This window comes from Lissotriton helveticus, chromosome 7, assembly GCF_964261635.1.
Source record: "Lissotriton helveticus chromosome 7, aLisHel1.1, whole genome shotgun sequence".
NCBI lineage: Eukaryota > Metazoa > Chordata > Amphibia > Caudata > Salamandridae > Lissotriton > Lissotriton helveticus.
Genome location: NC_136068.1, coordinates 155,742,811 through 155,759,412, shown reverse-complemented (window position 1 = coordinate 155,759,412; position 16,602 = coordinate 155,742,811). Strand labels below are relative to the sequence as shown.

General features: G+C 43.5%; 1 protein-coding gene across 5 annotated transcripts in view; it reads left to right on the top strand.

Annotated features, from left to right (window-relative positions):
- The window catches only part of GNAS (GNAS complex locus), a 949,043-nt gene that overhangs the window by 641,401 nt on the left and 291,040 nt on the right, over positions 1 to 16,602 (top strand). For all 5 annotated transcript variants that reach the window (XM_078651839.1, XM_078651837.1, XM_078651836.1 and 2 more), the window contains one exon: positions 5,415 to 5,534. In XM_078651839.1, the coding sequence (XP_078507965.1) occupies positions 5,415 to 5,534 (120 nt within the window). The remainder of the gene's footprint in view (positions 1 to 5,414; positions 5,535 to 16,602) is intronic.

Below are 16,602 nucleotides of genomic sequence, written 5' to 3'. Positions count from 1 at the left end.
CCGCAGGGTGAGTGAGATTCAGGCATTGTGTTGCCAAGAACCTTATACTGTATTTCATAATGCTAAAGTTGTTATGCGTACTCACCCTAAGTTTCTTCCCAAGGTTGTTTCTGATTTTCATATCAATCAGACTATCACTTTGCCTACGTTCTTTCAGAACCCTTCCTCTCCAGCGGAAAGGTCTTTACATTCCCTGGATGTGCGGAGGGTGCTGAAGTTTTATCTTGATAAGACTAAAGATATTCGTAGGTCAGACCAATTGTTCATCAATTATGGCTCAGTCAGGACGGGTCTTGCTACCTCTAAACAGTCCATCTCTAGGTGGATTGTGTCCTGCATTCAGTTGTGTTACTGCAAAGCTAATAAGACCTTAGGGGGCAAACCTAAGGCTCATTCCACCAGGGGCAAGGCTGCTACGACAGCTATGCTCCGTAATGTTCCCATTGCAGAGATCTGCAAGGCGGCCACTTGGAAGTCGGTCCATACCTTTGCTAAGCATTACTGCCTGGACTCTGATGCCAGGGCAGACGCTCAGGTTGGGCAGGCTTCGCTGCGGAATCTGTTCGCACAGTAGTGGCGTTATTTTACTCTCCACCGCCGCTTGGTGTGGGGATGGGCTTGCCATTCTATTCACTAGATTATGACTATACACAGAGATCCCCTACTACAGAAGGAGTAGTTTCTGTCCTGTAACTCCAGTTCTGTAGTAGGGGTATCTCTGTTATAGTCATAAGCGCCCTCCCGCCTCCCCGGTGGAGTGTTGTTCATGATCATAATGCTACAGGTCTGGCGTTTTCTGCGCCTTCGAAAAGAACTGAGGCTAAGTTGGACCTGCTATGCATTCTGGGATACTGAGAGAAGGTTCTGGAAGGTTCCTTAAAGGCGCAGTATCCTAATTAAGCCACATAATGGCAGCCTATGGGGCTTGTCTGTCCAGGTTCTTCTCTCTATCATTCCTGAGGGATTTTGCTGTTAAGCAAGGGAAATCTGTACAGGCTTTGCTGTTTTGTGGATTTTATGGTGGAATTTCTAGTTGAAGTACTGGACAGTGTAGCCTTTTGGCTGCATTATCTGTCTTTAAATTCTCTCTTAAGTGTCTATGCATTTTCTGCATTTTTTGACACTGTAAGAGATTATTTTTGATTGCTCCGGGGTCCACGCACATGGGCGGGACTATTCACTAGATTATGACTATAACAGAGATACCCCTACTACAGAACTGGAGTTACAGGACAGAAACTACTCCTTCCCATCCAATGAGATTCGGAGCCTCGCTGGGAACAACAGCGAATACTGCAGTCCCTCTGTTCGTAGTTCTTTTTTAATGGAAAGGAACGAGGCTCGTTGCTTTTGAGTTTCGAAGGTGTAGTCCGGGAACAACGTTACTTTGCTATTATCAACCTGGAAGGGTCCTGCATCCCTCGCTCGCTGCAGAAGCCAGTCTCTGTCCCTGTAGTGGAGCACTTTAATCACCACCGGTCGCGGGGGGAGTCCCCGTTTCGGGGGTCGAGCAGGCACACGATGTGCCCGCTCCAGCGTGAAGAATGGGGACAGACCCTCCGGTGCTACAACTGTCCGCAGCCAATTGTCCACGTAACCCAGTATGTCCGTCCCCTCACTTTTCTCCGGAAGGCCCACCAGTCGTACATTGTTTCGCCGGCTTCGGTTTTCCGCATCCTCCGCCCTCCTCTCCAGCGTCTGGATGCGGTCCAGGGCGTCTGTAAGTTTTCCTTCCAAAGCTTTTTGTCCTGGCACAATGTCTTTCAGAGTTACTTCTGCCTCTTTGACCCTGTCGGCTAGCTTCCCATGGTCTGCTCGCAGGAGCCCCAGGCCCGTCGATACCTGAGCAATGTCTTCCTGCAGGGCGGTCCTCGTGGCCGCTATAGCTTCCAGGATTTTGTCTTGCATCGTTAGCAATTCCGACTGGGGTTGTTGCATGGTGTCCGGAGCCTCTGTGGCCGTTCCCCCCTCTCCTTTCGGTCCTTTCGGTTTCCCCATTCCTCCTCCGGGCGAGCCGCCAGGCTAGATTGGGTTGGTCGTAACCGACAGGTCACTCAGCAGGATGTCAGGTCGCTTCTTCCAGGTAGAGCCGTTACGTGCTAGGTAGTGGTAGCCCGCGGTCCGAGTGGTCCGGAGTCGCTCGTTGGTAGTGGCAGCTGTGCCCCAGGGGTCCTGCCGCTGCACTCGTGCGCTCCCCCTCCACTACCACGTGGGGGGGGGGTTTGCCTTTGGCTGTCCTCCTCTGCAATGCGGTCCCACAGCGGTCTGTTCACCGCTGTCGGTCAGGACAGGTTCCCGCTCCGCACCTCGGTGCCGATCTCCCACGCTCCTCCTCTCACCGTGGGTCGCCAAGTTATTAGCCGGTGTGCCGGGTGTCCGTGCTCATGTTCCCGCACTCCTGCCGAAGCGGGTCTCCCAGTGGAGGACTGGGTCGTCGTCCCGGAAGCGGGGCAGCCAGTCTCCGCCGCTATTCACCAGCTAGGCCGCATACCAGCTTAGCCCAAGGTCGCCAGCCTGTCGCCACTTCCCTCCCTTGGATAGTCTCGGAGCTCCCTGCCGGGATCAAAGCTGTCTACGGCGTCGAGGCTCACATTCACTATCCCACCTCGCAGGAGGAGTGCCGTCCTGTTGGTCATCGCTGCGCTGAGTGCTGCTCCAGGTGGTCGCAGGGTGCAAATTACCCCTGTAGGCGCCCCCGGGAGTCGGACAATGGGGTGGGTCGGCAGTGCGGGTGGGCCGAGTCGCTGGGTCAGGGGCGCACTCCTCAGTACTGCAGTGCCTTATTGGAGCCAGCCGGGTTCCCCCTAGGGTCCACGAGATGAGGCGGTTGGGTCTCCCGGCAGGTCTCGCGCTCTGCCCTCCGCTGCCGAGCGCACTCCTTCAGGGCCTCCGACCTCCCACTGCCGTTGCTTCTCCCGTACCTCTGTCGGTCCGCGGTGTTGCTCCGCTTGTGTCTTGGGCTTGGCTGCACTCGCGTTGTCCGCCCGGGGGGTTCCGCTCGTTGGTCTCCTGCGTGCGCTGAAGCATGCGCCAATGTGCCGACGTCGGAGGAGCGCAGGCCCAGAAGCCGGGACGTCGATTTTCGGGCTCCCCGGGATCCTGATCCTCACACTGCTCCGCAGCGCCGCCGTCGCCTGCACGAAGACCGCTGTCACCAGGTCGCCTCACGGGGTTCGTCCCCGCCCTACAAGGTTGTCGAACTCCGACCGCCGAGCCCCGGTCCCCCTCGTCTACAGTCCGGTGTTCTCCGCGTCCTCACGCCGCCATGTTGCTTTCCGTCCTCTCCGGGTCTGGTGGATCCGCAGCGCTGAGTGCGGGCGATCTGCACGCCTGTCACGCACCCTGGGCAGGCATCGATAGTTGATGCGGAATCCACCCGATTTTCACGGGGATTCCGCGCTGAATTGCGGATAAATTACGGATTAATGGGGCAAGGGACGGGAGCCTCGCTAGGCTGCGTCCGCTTGCATCGGCTGCTAGCCACGCCCCTCCTATCTGTTTTACTACTTCAGTTATCTTTGACTTACAACATGCTCGATATAAAAAGGTTTTTAATTCAATGATCCCTATTTCTGCAACATGGTGTTTGGAAGTGCCACACTTCTGGCATGCGTATGGAATGTTAGCGCTTTAGTCATTCATTAGAACTCTGTGGTAAAACTGCAGTACAGTGCTGGGGAATAAACTGACACACTGTTGTTGCTTTTGAAAGATTTGTGTTACACATCACATGCGAGGGTTTTGTCTACATTGATGTGAAGGATATTCGGTAATGTATAGAAAATATGCCCTAATATTGGCTTCTGGAGCACTTACCATAATTTTTATGAGGATATCATGAGCCATGAAATATCAACAGAGGATCAGCATTTTTCACCTTGTGAGCTTACCTCAAAACTCACCACGGTTCCTAAAATTAGCATGACACCAGCAACAAATGATTTATATCATGACTAGAATTTATTACCTGTGTTCTTGTGCCCATCAAAACCAGTCTCTAAAATGCATTTAAATAGAAAACAAAAAGGTGGTGCCTTATTACCAACACAAATCCAACGGGTATGCTTCTTGTTACCTTCCATGTAATAGGTCCCATGAAAAATACACTAACAATTTTCTGAAATTCGGCCCAAATGGTAAGACTCCAATGTACAGTAGCTATATTATTCTCGGGTTCTCTGACTCCACCCAGACCAATAAGTACCTGTGTGCGCTCCTGCATGGACGATAATGTTTAAGTATTGGGTTAAAGAAAGCTTATGTCAAAAAAAGACAACTGGAAAAATATTAATACAGTTGATCCTGAGTGTTAATGCCAAGTAGTTCTTGAAAAGCTTTTTTGCTGCTTTGGGAAGGGAATAATCCTTGTATGTACAGTGTAGCAATACCAGTATGCAATAAAACATTAAGTGCTGGTGAATCGAATTATGTATATTTTTGTGTAAACACCTTAGAATCCACACATTTTCATTCATTTATGGTATGGTCTTTACTTGTGTTCCTGATTATAAAGTCATTAGTTGAATGTATACACAATTAAATATTCAGTTTTTGCATTAGGAAAGCATTGTAGTCTAGGTGCCCATTGTTGCTCTATACATTTACACCCACTTTGTCTTGATAATTGTTTTTAGGCGTTTGCCGCAGTTTACAATGTTGAAAAGACCATGGGCTTTATTATTCAAGATGGTTTGCCAGACGCTCCTACAAGTTACATTCTGTGATGTCTGGGGGCATTTAGGAAAATTGTAGCCTCACAATAATTTTCTGTTAATGTTTTTCACCTGGATACCATGATAGAGGGGGAGGACATGCATATGTAGATTATAAACCCACCATTTAGAGAGATAAAGGAGTAAAATGACCTGCTGTATTGTCGATATGCCAGTTGTGAGTTGAATAAATGTAAAGAGCTTCATAGGTGAGATTTAATACTAGTCAAGGATAGAAAGAAATCGTAATAGTGAACGGAGTACTTTTTAAAAATTGAATTCATGCCTTTCAAACCACGGAGTTTATAATTTGGGTGACATTTGTACGTACAAGAGGCGTTTTCGGTCTAGATTGTTTGTGTTTCATTGGATTTAAACCTAGTAAAGATATTTTTCTTTTTCCATATTCTTAAAGATTTAGTTCTTATGCATTTTCTTTCTCTGATCTAATTTTTTAAAAGGACCTCATCAATGCATTTTGAAAGTCTATACTTTTTTCCCCAAAATTTCAACTGAAGACAGTTTATTGTGCCTTTCTTTATTTCAAATTGCTTTCCAGAAGATTTAAAAATACGTAATACCTAGTTGCTTGTGGTCCTTATTTTTCGTTGAAGTTATGCAGGTGATTTCAAGGTTTAGTTTTTAGATTTCCATGATAGATTTTTTGTTTCAATTTACCTTTTTAACTTTTTTTTTAAACAGACAATAGTGACAGCAATGGGCAATTTGGCACCTCCAGTGGAACTATCGAATCCAGCCAACCAATTTCGAATCGACTATATCTTAAATTTGGCAAATCATAAAGACTTTGATTTCTCCTCGGTAAGTTTTTTTAATATATATATATATATATCTTTTTTTTTACTTTCTTGATGTTGTTTTCTTGAGCTTTTTGCATTCCAGTTCATACAAAAGCAAGGCTCTTCTGTAGAAATTCAATCTTTAAAGAGGCGCTGACCCAAAAAAAGTAGAACTGTAATCCGTAATGTCACATTATTAAATTACAACCTTATATGTAATCGGTAGGCATTGCCCTGGGCAAGGGTCCGCAATTGCTATCTTAAGTAGTAGCTTTTTAGGTCTCGCTAGAGCCAGCGCATGAGCTGCTCTGCGAGACATTTAGTAGGGGCGTTAAAAAGTGCTACCACAAGCTGCTTTGGTTGGCCTAGTGCTTGCGTTCACGCGCGCAACCGCCAGCTTTTCCTCTCACTTGATTGCTTTCACTCTCCTCCGCCGCGTTGCACTGCTCTCACTGTCGCGCACGGCCAATGCTTGTTTCCTTTTACTGCTTAGTGCGCACTGGTGGCAGCACGCAATCACTTTCGCGCACACAACTCCCGGGCTTGTTATATATTCTCATTCATGATGTACCTAATGCTAGGCTTATGTAACTAACTGCCCAGCTGTCTTTCTACAAGAGGCCATGGATTGAATGGGCAATAGTTATGGGCTCCCTTCCGACTCCTGAACAGGAAGGGCGCAATCCAATGTCTAGCATGAGTAGATGGCGTTGTAAAGTTGGCAGTTGTGAGGAGCAGACACGGGGGTGATGGTATTGCACTGCTGTGGACGAGGGAGAACCGTACTGTTGGTGACGCAGCGCATGACCAATGAAACCACGGGTATGGTGCGAGGAAGTGTGTCCTGCTTCTGCCTTGGCTCACTTGAAGGCCTTCTTTGGGTTAATAGGCCTACAATATGTATAACCGGTGAAATAGTTTAACATATTAAGTATGGCGCCTGCTGCACAGATGTGCGTAGTTTACTAGTCACATATCTTCATATCCCCATAATCACAGTGAATCAGAGCGAATGGTCATCGCTGCATCCTCCGAAATCGCTGTTATCGTTTTGTGTCATCATGTTCAGTTTATTTAGTGCCAGCCTCCTCTTGGCTACTTAGGGATTGGAGCACAGGGACATAAACACGTGTTATCCACAATTACAGTAGTAGGTCAGGTGAAATAAAAAGTGTTTCTCGCCATGCACCTCACTATCGTCAAGGTGCACAGACATGAGATTAACCAAGGGTGCCGAAGGGGGCATGCAGGGATCTGAGTATACTGCTGTGAAGTTGTCATTGACCAGAAATAAGGCAAATGTTGTTTGCTGTGGTTGGTAATATTTTCTTTGGTGGTAGGGTTGCTGGGGGTGTTAATATTGCTCCAGTTGGTAATGAATATTCTTGTACAACTTTACATCTCGACGTGTTCAGAAATTGCCGGAACAGTTTTTGCCCAAGACCTGTGCCAGAGGATTTACAGTTATTAGGGAATGGAGAGGACCCCTTTCCTCAACTCGTGAGGCCTGTGGAGTGAGAGGTAGGCCTGGCTCAACCTGGGGCGTCTAGTGAGATTTGCCCAGGACTGATTACAGAATCTGTGTGTGGGTAAAATTTGGCCTCTTGAGCACAGTGACACATTTTTGATTTTTTTCATTCATTTACCCAGGTCTGTAAAGCCGATTAAACCTGTTAGGAGATTAGATGTTTGGCCATAGGCAACTGTTGATGAACTATGAGGTGTGATTTTAGGCTGGAGCAGAGATTACCTGGATTTATAAAAGTTGATGCAGGCATAAAAATGTGTGTAAATATCAAAAGTTGCTTTTGTAAATATTCAGATTGTTTTGAAACAATTTTAGATGTATTTATCCAGGCAATATACATGAGGTGATTAGTGAAGGTTAAAGAAAAGTTGTTTGTAAATAAATACAACCCAGACTTTTATTTAAAAAGTTTCTTTGGTTGTGTGTATTCTTCGGTAGGGGAGGTGGAGTTGGTTCCCCATCTCGCCAGCCCTCAGCCTTTTACCTCTGTTTGTATGCGGGGGAACTACTCCACTCGGCTGCTGTTCTGTCCTGCAACACCACACAGTGTGAGTATTGGACCATTGTACAGCTTTCTCAGTGCGCCCCTACCCCGACCCACAAGTCTCCAGTGTACAGGAGTACTGGCACATTATGTACCTCTCCTGAGGCAACTCCACCCCGACCTACACCACACATACTATAGCAGTACTGGTACATATATACTGTTAAGCCAGGACACACAGTTCCAGGTGTGTGTGACACTCCGCTCTCTGCTACTGGGACATTGTTCAGCTTTGCCAATATACCACAATCCTAACCAAGTAAACTCCCCTCTATTGCAGCACTGGCCGAGCATGTAGTTTGGCGCTGCACCATAATACTGATTTGCAGCACCCTCACAGGACTAGTACTTGGGCAGAACACAAATATTTAGCTGTTCCCCACTCCTGAGCTGTAACACTTTCCTCTAGGCAACTATTGGTGCATCGCACTCCTGTGATTTCTGAACTTCAATACTGTTGTGCAACACTTCCCTCTATACTAGTAATGGAAATTGCACAGCTTTGCCACTGCACTTATGTTCTGGCCTACTGCATCCCTTTCTGTATCATTTCGGGTACATTATGCAGCACGGACCGTGCACCTCAGCCCCTGAGTTTGAATTAATGCTCTTGTATTGCACACTTTTAAGCCATACGAGCTTTAGCAAAGTCAACCTGTGAGGGTGGTATTGTCTTTAATAATCATAGTAGGCACAGTGTGGCACCATTATTCAATGCCCTTGAAATTGTGAAGTAGAAAATGACTCATCTGCTTCACCAACAACATAACAAGCATTTGCAATGCAATAGGTCTCGGATTTACTAGAGTTTGAGCTATTGGCGTTGTAGATTACAATGCCTTTTATTAATGTGTTGGTTTTTAAAAAAATACTAGAAGGCATCGTTATTTACCATGCCAATAGCATAATCTTTTGCAAAAGCGAGACCTATTGGGTATGCCAATGCATGTTTACAATTGGAGACAGTTAGTTTAATAGGGAAAGCTAGACAAGACTAGCATGGCTTTTACCAGTAAATGCCAAACCAGGAAGCAGAAAATGTATTATTTGTTTCTAGTATGCGTCACTAGATAAATCATAAGTTTGTGAGTTGCAATTTGGAGACTTCCATTATTCCTCCAATTGAGTTATGAGATTAATGAACTTGTGGAAACCAGAATGGTTGGTCACTTAGCTTGCAGTTCCACAGTATCTACTTTTCAGGAAATTGTGGTATTGCTTTTACTGGAATACAGAGCTCCCATAAATGACAGCCTAGGGATAAGCTCTTTAGTTTGAATGCTTCATCTACTGGGAGCAGTGTCTGGCATAAAGACAGCTGTAGCTTGCTCATCAACCAGCCTAGTGTAATAGAAAAAGCTAAATAAAACACGCATGCTTATATGAATAGAGGGGATTTGGTGCAGCCATCAGAATCTATTGTCCTGTTTAAATGTCCGTCACATTTTGCTTCCTGCCACCACCGCATGGGTCTGCCCACTACAGACATCTGCTCTCTTGCACTGTGAAGGATGGCATTTAACCGGGTCACATGTGCACATCCACTTAAAAGAAGTGCACTGGTGGTGGGCTGCTTAACCTATAGTTCACTTTGGCAATATTTTTTCTTCAGAATCTTTATTATAATTTTTTTTTAATTGGCCATCCTTGTGTGTTTAAACTATGGCATCAGCCAAAAGTAAATTTTCTTTGTGCCAGTAAAACTCGTATTTTCTTGCAATGTGCTTTATAACTGAGCATAGTTTCTATACATTTTCTCCTAGGAAAGCACTTTTACTGTTCTATTAAAATAAGCAATGCTTTTTTATTTAAAATTTGAATTGCATGTATTTAGCTTGCCACGTTTGTGATGTAATGTATACTTTCACTTTTAAAGAAAATGTTTGCAATAAAATGTGTTTAAAAAAAACAAATACAAACGCAACGATCACATCAGCCTGATAAGTTCTGGCTTGCAGTGGGTTTTATTTATGTTGGATGCTAACATCCCAGGCACTATTGTTACACGTGGATAAGATGTGGAGGGGGATGAAAAGGTAAATTAAAGGAATACGTTTTGTTAGCCCAATTGGGGTTTATTATACCAGCGTCCCCTTCGAGCTTCTGTTATGCAAAATAATTTTTTACGTGCTGCAAACCTGCTAATATAGTGTTTTTTTTATTTATATTTCATCATGTCCATGTTGCATTGATGATGCAAAGGTCACATTATGCGTGGTTTTGCACATATGAAGCATTGAATATATGCATAAGGCACTGAGAACATGTTCATTAGCAACTTTACTACTTTATGATGGCACCCACAGTAACACTTTAGCAGTTGTCCTTTGTTATCTTTTGTTATTTGAGACATATTGTAGCACTTTGGATCAGGTGAACAAAGCCGCATGGCTGAAACATGTTAAGTTGCACGAGGCGTGCACCCAATAAATGCATGTTTTGACACTAAGCAAGCACATTACCATGTGGTGGATTTAGAGTTGTTTTCGCAAAACGGCCTTTCTGGCCGCTAGCGCGACTCCTTCATATGGCTGCAGTTAATAGTGAAGCACTATGTAATGTGAGTTAGATAAAGTAAGATACATTTGTATTGCCGCTAAAAAGCCATTCCTTTCTCATAGCCTTAACCTAAGCACCCAGTGTATTTGTCATTGTTCCAAGCATCAGCAATGGGGTATACATTGTGTCATAGCAGAACACAACATTCAGACGTCAGAAGCCTTTTAACAGTATCTCCTGCTTGACATCACTACCTAGTTAAGTGTTGCTTTTTTCATGGCACTAATTGCATGTCCTGTATTGTAAGTGCATGATGGGCGTCATACCCTCTTCCCAAGTGCCGAAAGCACGTTCACTACCATATTTTACTATAGACTTAACCTATGTGAAGAGTTTTTATGCTGGACTAGTTTCCTACTTCACGCCATATTGTTGCTTATTGGCAAATCCTTTGTTACAAACTACAAATATGTTATATATTTTTGGCCCGTGATTACATTAACCGCAGCATCCCTCATAGGCATATGAGATTTGTCACCACAACATGTTTTTAAAGATTGCAAAGCAGCATTAATGCTGTGTTTCAGTGGCTCTTAAACTTGGCTGTCTAGTCCGAAAGTATTGCAACAACAAAAAAATCCCTTGGTGGTCATTAAATAAAACAAAACTCTCAATTTTGCAAAATTTGTAGCATCAAAAGATACAAAGTGCTTTTAATTGACTTGCATAGTGTAGCAGTTTGGGCGCAGTCTGCATGTTACCGCTTTTAAACACAGTAGGCCTTCTCGTTCTTAAGCCGTGAATGAATTGTGTACTGATGAATCTGGGCAACGTTGATTACAACGATCTAAAACATCAAGTCTGTGGCAACAGATTAGTCATTAGTCAGTGTTTGTGACATAATTCAAGTTAATTTGTTGTAGTTAATAATTCTTTTAAATCTAAAACGTCATCATTAGTTGCCCATTTAAAGGTAAAAACTTTCTAAAGTGTTCAGGAAAGTGATGGTTTAGCAAGATAGCAAATTAACAAGTCCGTTGTTCTGCTTCAGCACCTTGATTGACAATCGTTTTTTTTTTTTAAAACCTTGGTCTTTTGAGCAGGTACTGCAGTGTACTAGCTTATTGATTCTAATGGATCTATCAGTTACCTTTTGCACCACACATCATGCTGTACTTCATTCCATTTGTAGATACCTTCTAAGGTGGTCTCTAACCTGCGTTGCAGGCTGTTTACCATTTGGGTACATGAAGTTCTCTACAACTTGTGCTTTCCCTCCTCTACTGTGGAGTACCTTCGGACTCTTCCTCATCACCTTATTTTTTTAAACTATTTATATAGCTGCCGGATCTGTGGCCAACCTAACCTCTCTTTTTCATCAATATGCAGAGAACACCCAGCTTTACCTTAAGGTTTCTTCTCTGATTACATTGCTTCCTTAACATTATACTCAGTCGCTGTTGAACTTTGGATGGCCTGATCCTTATTAGGCTCTCATTTAAACATGACCTAATAATTGTCCCCTCTAAGTAACAAATCCCTTTTCTTTCTCGCACCAAATCCAGTGGCTTCCGCTTAGACTAATGTATTTCCCTTTAGCCAGATTGCAATAGAATAACGAAAGTGGTATACCATGATCATCCTTTTCACATAAGAACAACATCTCTCATCCCAGAAAATGAACTAGGAACTGTTAATAAATTTTGTTTTGACATCTGTGAGAAGCATTCCCTGGCTGTGATGAAAGGAATCTATCAAGCAGCCTCAAAACTAATAACTGAGATAACAAATTCAGACTGTTTAATTTATCACTATTAAGCTTCCTTGGTTTCATGTGAAGCATGCATAAAGTACTTGTGTTTTTTTAATGTAGCATAGTTGTAATTTTATGTTGCATACATGAAGGCATTTGATTACATGTTCCTTGTGTTGTTTGAGTAAAAATAGGCTAATCGTATTTTCTTTAAAATTGATACATCATAGTATTACTTCGATAAATTTGTATATCTTCATGTTGTTAAGACTCAGCCTGAGCTCCTCCCCTGTAAGGTTTAAATCTTGCCGTAGTCTGTCAAATCAATAATCCAGCTTTACTGGTGGCAGACTCCTTGCCAGAAGGGTGAATCGATTAAAGCTGTACCATGGGCCATTAAGAACAAGCATTTGCAATGCAATAGGTCTCGCATTTATGTGAGTTAAAGCTATATGCATTGTAAATGACCATGCCATTTATTTACATTGTAAAACCTAAAACATAAATAAGTCATTGTGATTTACAATGCCAATAGCTAAAACGTACGTAAATGTGAGACCTATTGCATTGCAAAAGCCTGGGGCGTATGCTGGCTAACAGCTGGGGTGGCCCCAGAGGCGGGAGGCATCTCCTGAGTGAGCCGTAGCTGCGGCAGCTGGTGACAAGGGTCAAAGGGGCTTCATTTCAGCGCATCATTCACCAGAAGTGCAAACCGATTTGCTACAACATAGCAGGTGAAGAAAAATGCAGTGATACCTGAAATTCAATAGTAGGGAAACCCGCATAACATAGTAAAAGGGAACCCTTCTTAATTCTAACATGGATGTGCATCTAGAAAACAATGTCATTTGGTGGTATGTATAATATTGACACACCTTGATGTCCTCTTGATTGTGCGCACAGGCCCTGCAGGCGTCCTGTCACCTGGTTTATGGCCACGGTCATCGCCATTGACTATAGAACACTAGTGAGCAGTTACTTTAGCTGAAAACCTGCTTGCATAATTAAAAACACGAATGTCAACTGAACAAAGCATGTTTGGGACGCTCAGTCAGCAGGCAGGGTGATAACCGTTATGTTAGCACTCTTAACATGTGCTCGGCGCACAAGGGGTCTCTGCACCAATTAATCTGGCACACAACATCCCTTGCAGGTGTGGACGAAAGAACTGGCACAGAGCTGTGCGCTTATCAGGGTGTCAAACAGACCACGCGTCAGAATCATGGACAGGTATACATGAAATATTACTAGAAATTCCTTTTTCAGTATTTTAAGCAGCTAATATTTAGACACACGTTTGTAATTGAGCAGCATACTGCCTGAAAATTGTGTGACATGCGGCTAAATTACAGCAGATGATCCCTAGTATCTCGCGCATGCGCAGAAGTCCGTTCCACTTTCTATGGGGCTTAACATTTAAGAATCTTAGACCTTGTGTACACGTTACACTTATATCAATCCTCACTGTGGATCATTTATGAACGTGCATAGCATACAAACTTCATCACTTTAAAAGGTGGTAAAAGTTGGAAATAAAGTTGGAAATAAACTTCTTTTATAGGGTTTGAAACACCTTTTCAAAGACAGTCAATATTCAGTGAGTGACAGAAAGCTCAGGAGAATCACGATGGACATTTGATTGGGCGAATGATGACTTGTGCACCAGGGGGACCAAGGACACAGTAGTTTCCAAGCAGCAACTAGGAAGGTAAAAGCACGCCATGCACGCGTTGTGCTCGAACAACGGGAGGAGGGTTGGTACAAAGTAAAGCACAACACTGAAACTAACTAGGAAAGTGAAAGCATGCCATGTGCGCGTTGTGCTCAAACGATGTGAGCTGTACACGTGCACATCGCCTGTCCCTTTTGGAAGCGAAATCGACTACAATAGATCTCGCAAGTGAGTAGCGCATGCGCTCCGTCGCTAGGCTAGAACTAAAAATGAGGTTGTCCTTCAGACTATTCCCTAAAAAGCCCCAACAGAGTTTGATATGAATCTGGAACATATTTCTTCTTATGTTTCAGCCTAGACTCAAACTGTGGCTAAGGGAACATTTCATAATCATACGTCTTAAATGGCTTGACATGTTTGTGTAGAAGGAACACATTCATTTAGGGTGTGATTATTTTGAAGAATTTTTCATCAGCAGAAAGTTTTCTGGCTCTTGTCAGGTGGATAGGTTTCTGCATTTCAGCTATACAAAGTTGAAGAAATTCAGGATTCTCGCACTTCTAGCTCAATTCCACCAGAGTAAAGGCACCATTGATGACCTACCAAAGTTGCAAACTTATTATAGACATTTGTACTGCAGCAACGTTACCCACTCCATCTGCTTTTCACAAGCATTACCGGATTCGTCTTCTAGGACTTATGCAGCTTTGGGTTAACAGTTTTGGTTTGGCCAAGCTTATGCAGTTTTCTTGTTTGTAAGGCAGTGAAAGTAGAGTCCAAACTGAATGGGAAATTTGGAATAGAGGACGATATTCTGGAAAATCATGTTTATGTTGATCTCAATTAGCTCAGTTCTTTGTGTACCTACTTCACATGGCAGACCCAGCCATACCCTGTAAGTGCACACCATGCTTTAAGCTTGTGCCAAACAAGCATGTTTGTGTACCAGCAATGTGTTAATTCACTGATTGCGACGTTTTCTGCAAAGTATCACTTGTGCTCTGTTCCAAATGCATTGTCAGTGACCTAAGAAAATCCTAAAAGGTTTTGAAGGAGCAAGAAGAGCCTCTGAAGCTTCATGAAGGTGATTTTTTAGGTCAAAGGCTACCGGATAGCGCAGCTATCTACTTGCAAAAGACTTATTGTGGACATCTCGAGAGCTAAGTAACTCTTCCTGTTGGTTACCAATGGCTATATATTTTGTCACTTAAATTTGCTTGCTTTCGATTTGAGGGTTTTATTTGTTACAGGCTACTTATCTTGTTTTTGTCCCTTCCGTGGAGCATAGCCTGTTAACAATCTCTCTTATTGGCTCTTTCTATGCCTCCACCAGTGTTCACCTTTTGGGGACTATTTTTTTCTTCTTCGTAACGCACTTCATGAGAGTGCATGTGTTTTCAAGCTTTCGTCGAAGTGTGCTTTTCAGCCCCCTCCTGTCGCACTCACAATTACGTTTCTTGGCCCTATCATCTTTCTCTATAGCCACCCATTTGTTGGTTGCTCTTACCTGTCTGCAGTTATTTAGAACGCATACTTTTAAAATGTATTTCTAAGCACTGCTTTTTTCTTTCTCTTGCACGTCTGAACTCTTATTTTCATCCCATGTATATTAAGAATTTGTGGACTGTCTTTTTTCATCTCCATTCTTAAACTGCTGCTATACACGTCACACACCTCTGTCAAATGCATTTTCTACATTAATGTACCAGATGCTTAAACTTAATTTTTCATTTGCTGTTAGTTCTTTTTAATTTGTTTTAATCACTACTTTCATCTTTCCATATTGTAAACTTTAAAGCATGGCCTCTCGTCTTTTTCATACAAAAGTTCTTGACAGTGCACGTCTTTTACAGGCTTCTCGCTCGTGTGTTTCAGCTCCCTCCTGTTGCTCGCCACCTTTGCCATTTCTTGGCCCTTCCATACTTTTTCTCCAGCAGTCCACCTCTTTCTTTCTGTTGCCCGTCTACAATTCATCCTGTAAAAAATGTATGTTCCAGTTTCATACGGCCATTTCAAGTTTTCTTTCATACATTCTAACACCATTCAAAAGCAATCTGCTTTTTATCCTCCCTCTGTTACTTCGGGTCCCTCATATATACATAATCATTACAAACGCCCCAATGCTGCTCTTGCACTCCGCATCCTTTGTTAAACACGTTTTCCGACATCTTCAGACAAACCTTTTGGCCTTCACTTCACATCTGCATTTTTCAACTGCGCTGTCTGCATACTCGCCTCTTCGTGCAGATGAACTCTTTCCTTTGAAGTGCTGCTTCCACTTAAGCCCGCAACTAAGGTGGCAACTTTAGAATAATAATGTATTTTGTAGAGCGCATGGTTACACCTGAATGGTGTCTCCCCGCTCTGAAACCTAGATCAATAGAGAAGAGAAGCCCAAGAATCAAGGGAAATAGAGGAATTAGCTAGGGTTGTGGAACAGCCAGGTTTTAAGCTTACTTCTGAATTATGTCTCTGAATTATGTCTCTGAAGTAGACGCTCTCAGAACATAGGGAAGGGAGTTCCACATTTTAGCAGCTAGGAAGGAAAAAGATAGAGCTCCTAATCTTGCTTTCATTGTCTTCGGTATTCAAGCTAATTTAGCATCAGATGATCTAAGATCGCGACCTTGGTTGTAAGCTTTTATCATCAAATGCTGGTATCTAGGGCCTTTCTCGTGGAGGATGCGGTGGCAGATGTACATGGCTTTAAACTTAATACTTTAAGACACTGGGAGCCAGTGTAACTGGTTGAGAGCAGCCGATGCAGAGGATGTTTTGGGGAGATGGAGCACAAGTCTCGCTGCGGCATTTTGGACTCTATGAAGCGAGTTGATACTCCCCTTCGTGGCTGCGAGATACAGGATATTACCTGAATCCAATTGGGAGGTAATGATAGTGTGCACAATGGTTTTGAGGGATTTGGCTGGTATTAAGCCTAGGATTTTTCTTAGGGTTTTGAGATTGCCATATTACTTACCTGCAACACTTCTTATCTGATCTTCGAAGGAGAGTTTGGAATCAACCCAGACTCCTCAAATAAAAGTGTGAAACACAAATAAAAGTTAAAGGAAGGGGAGCCAGGATCCTCGCTGCT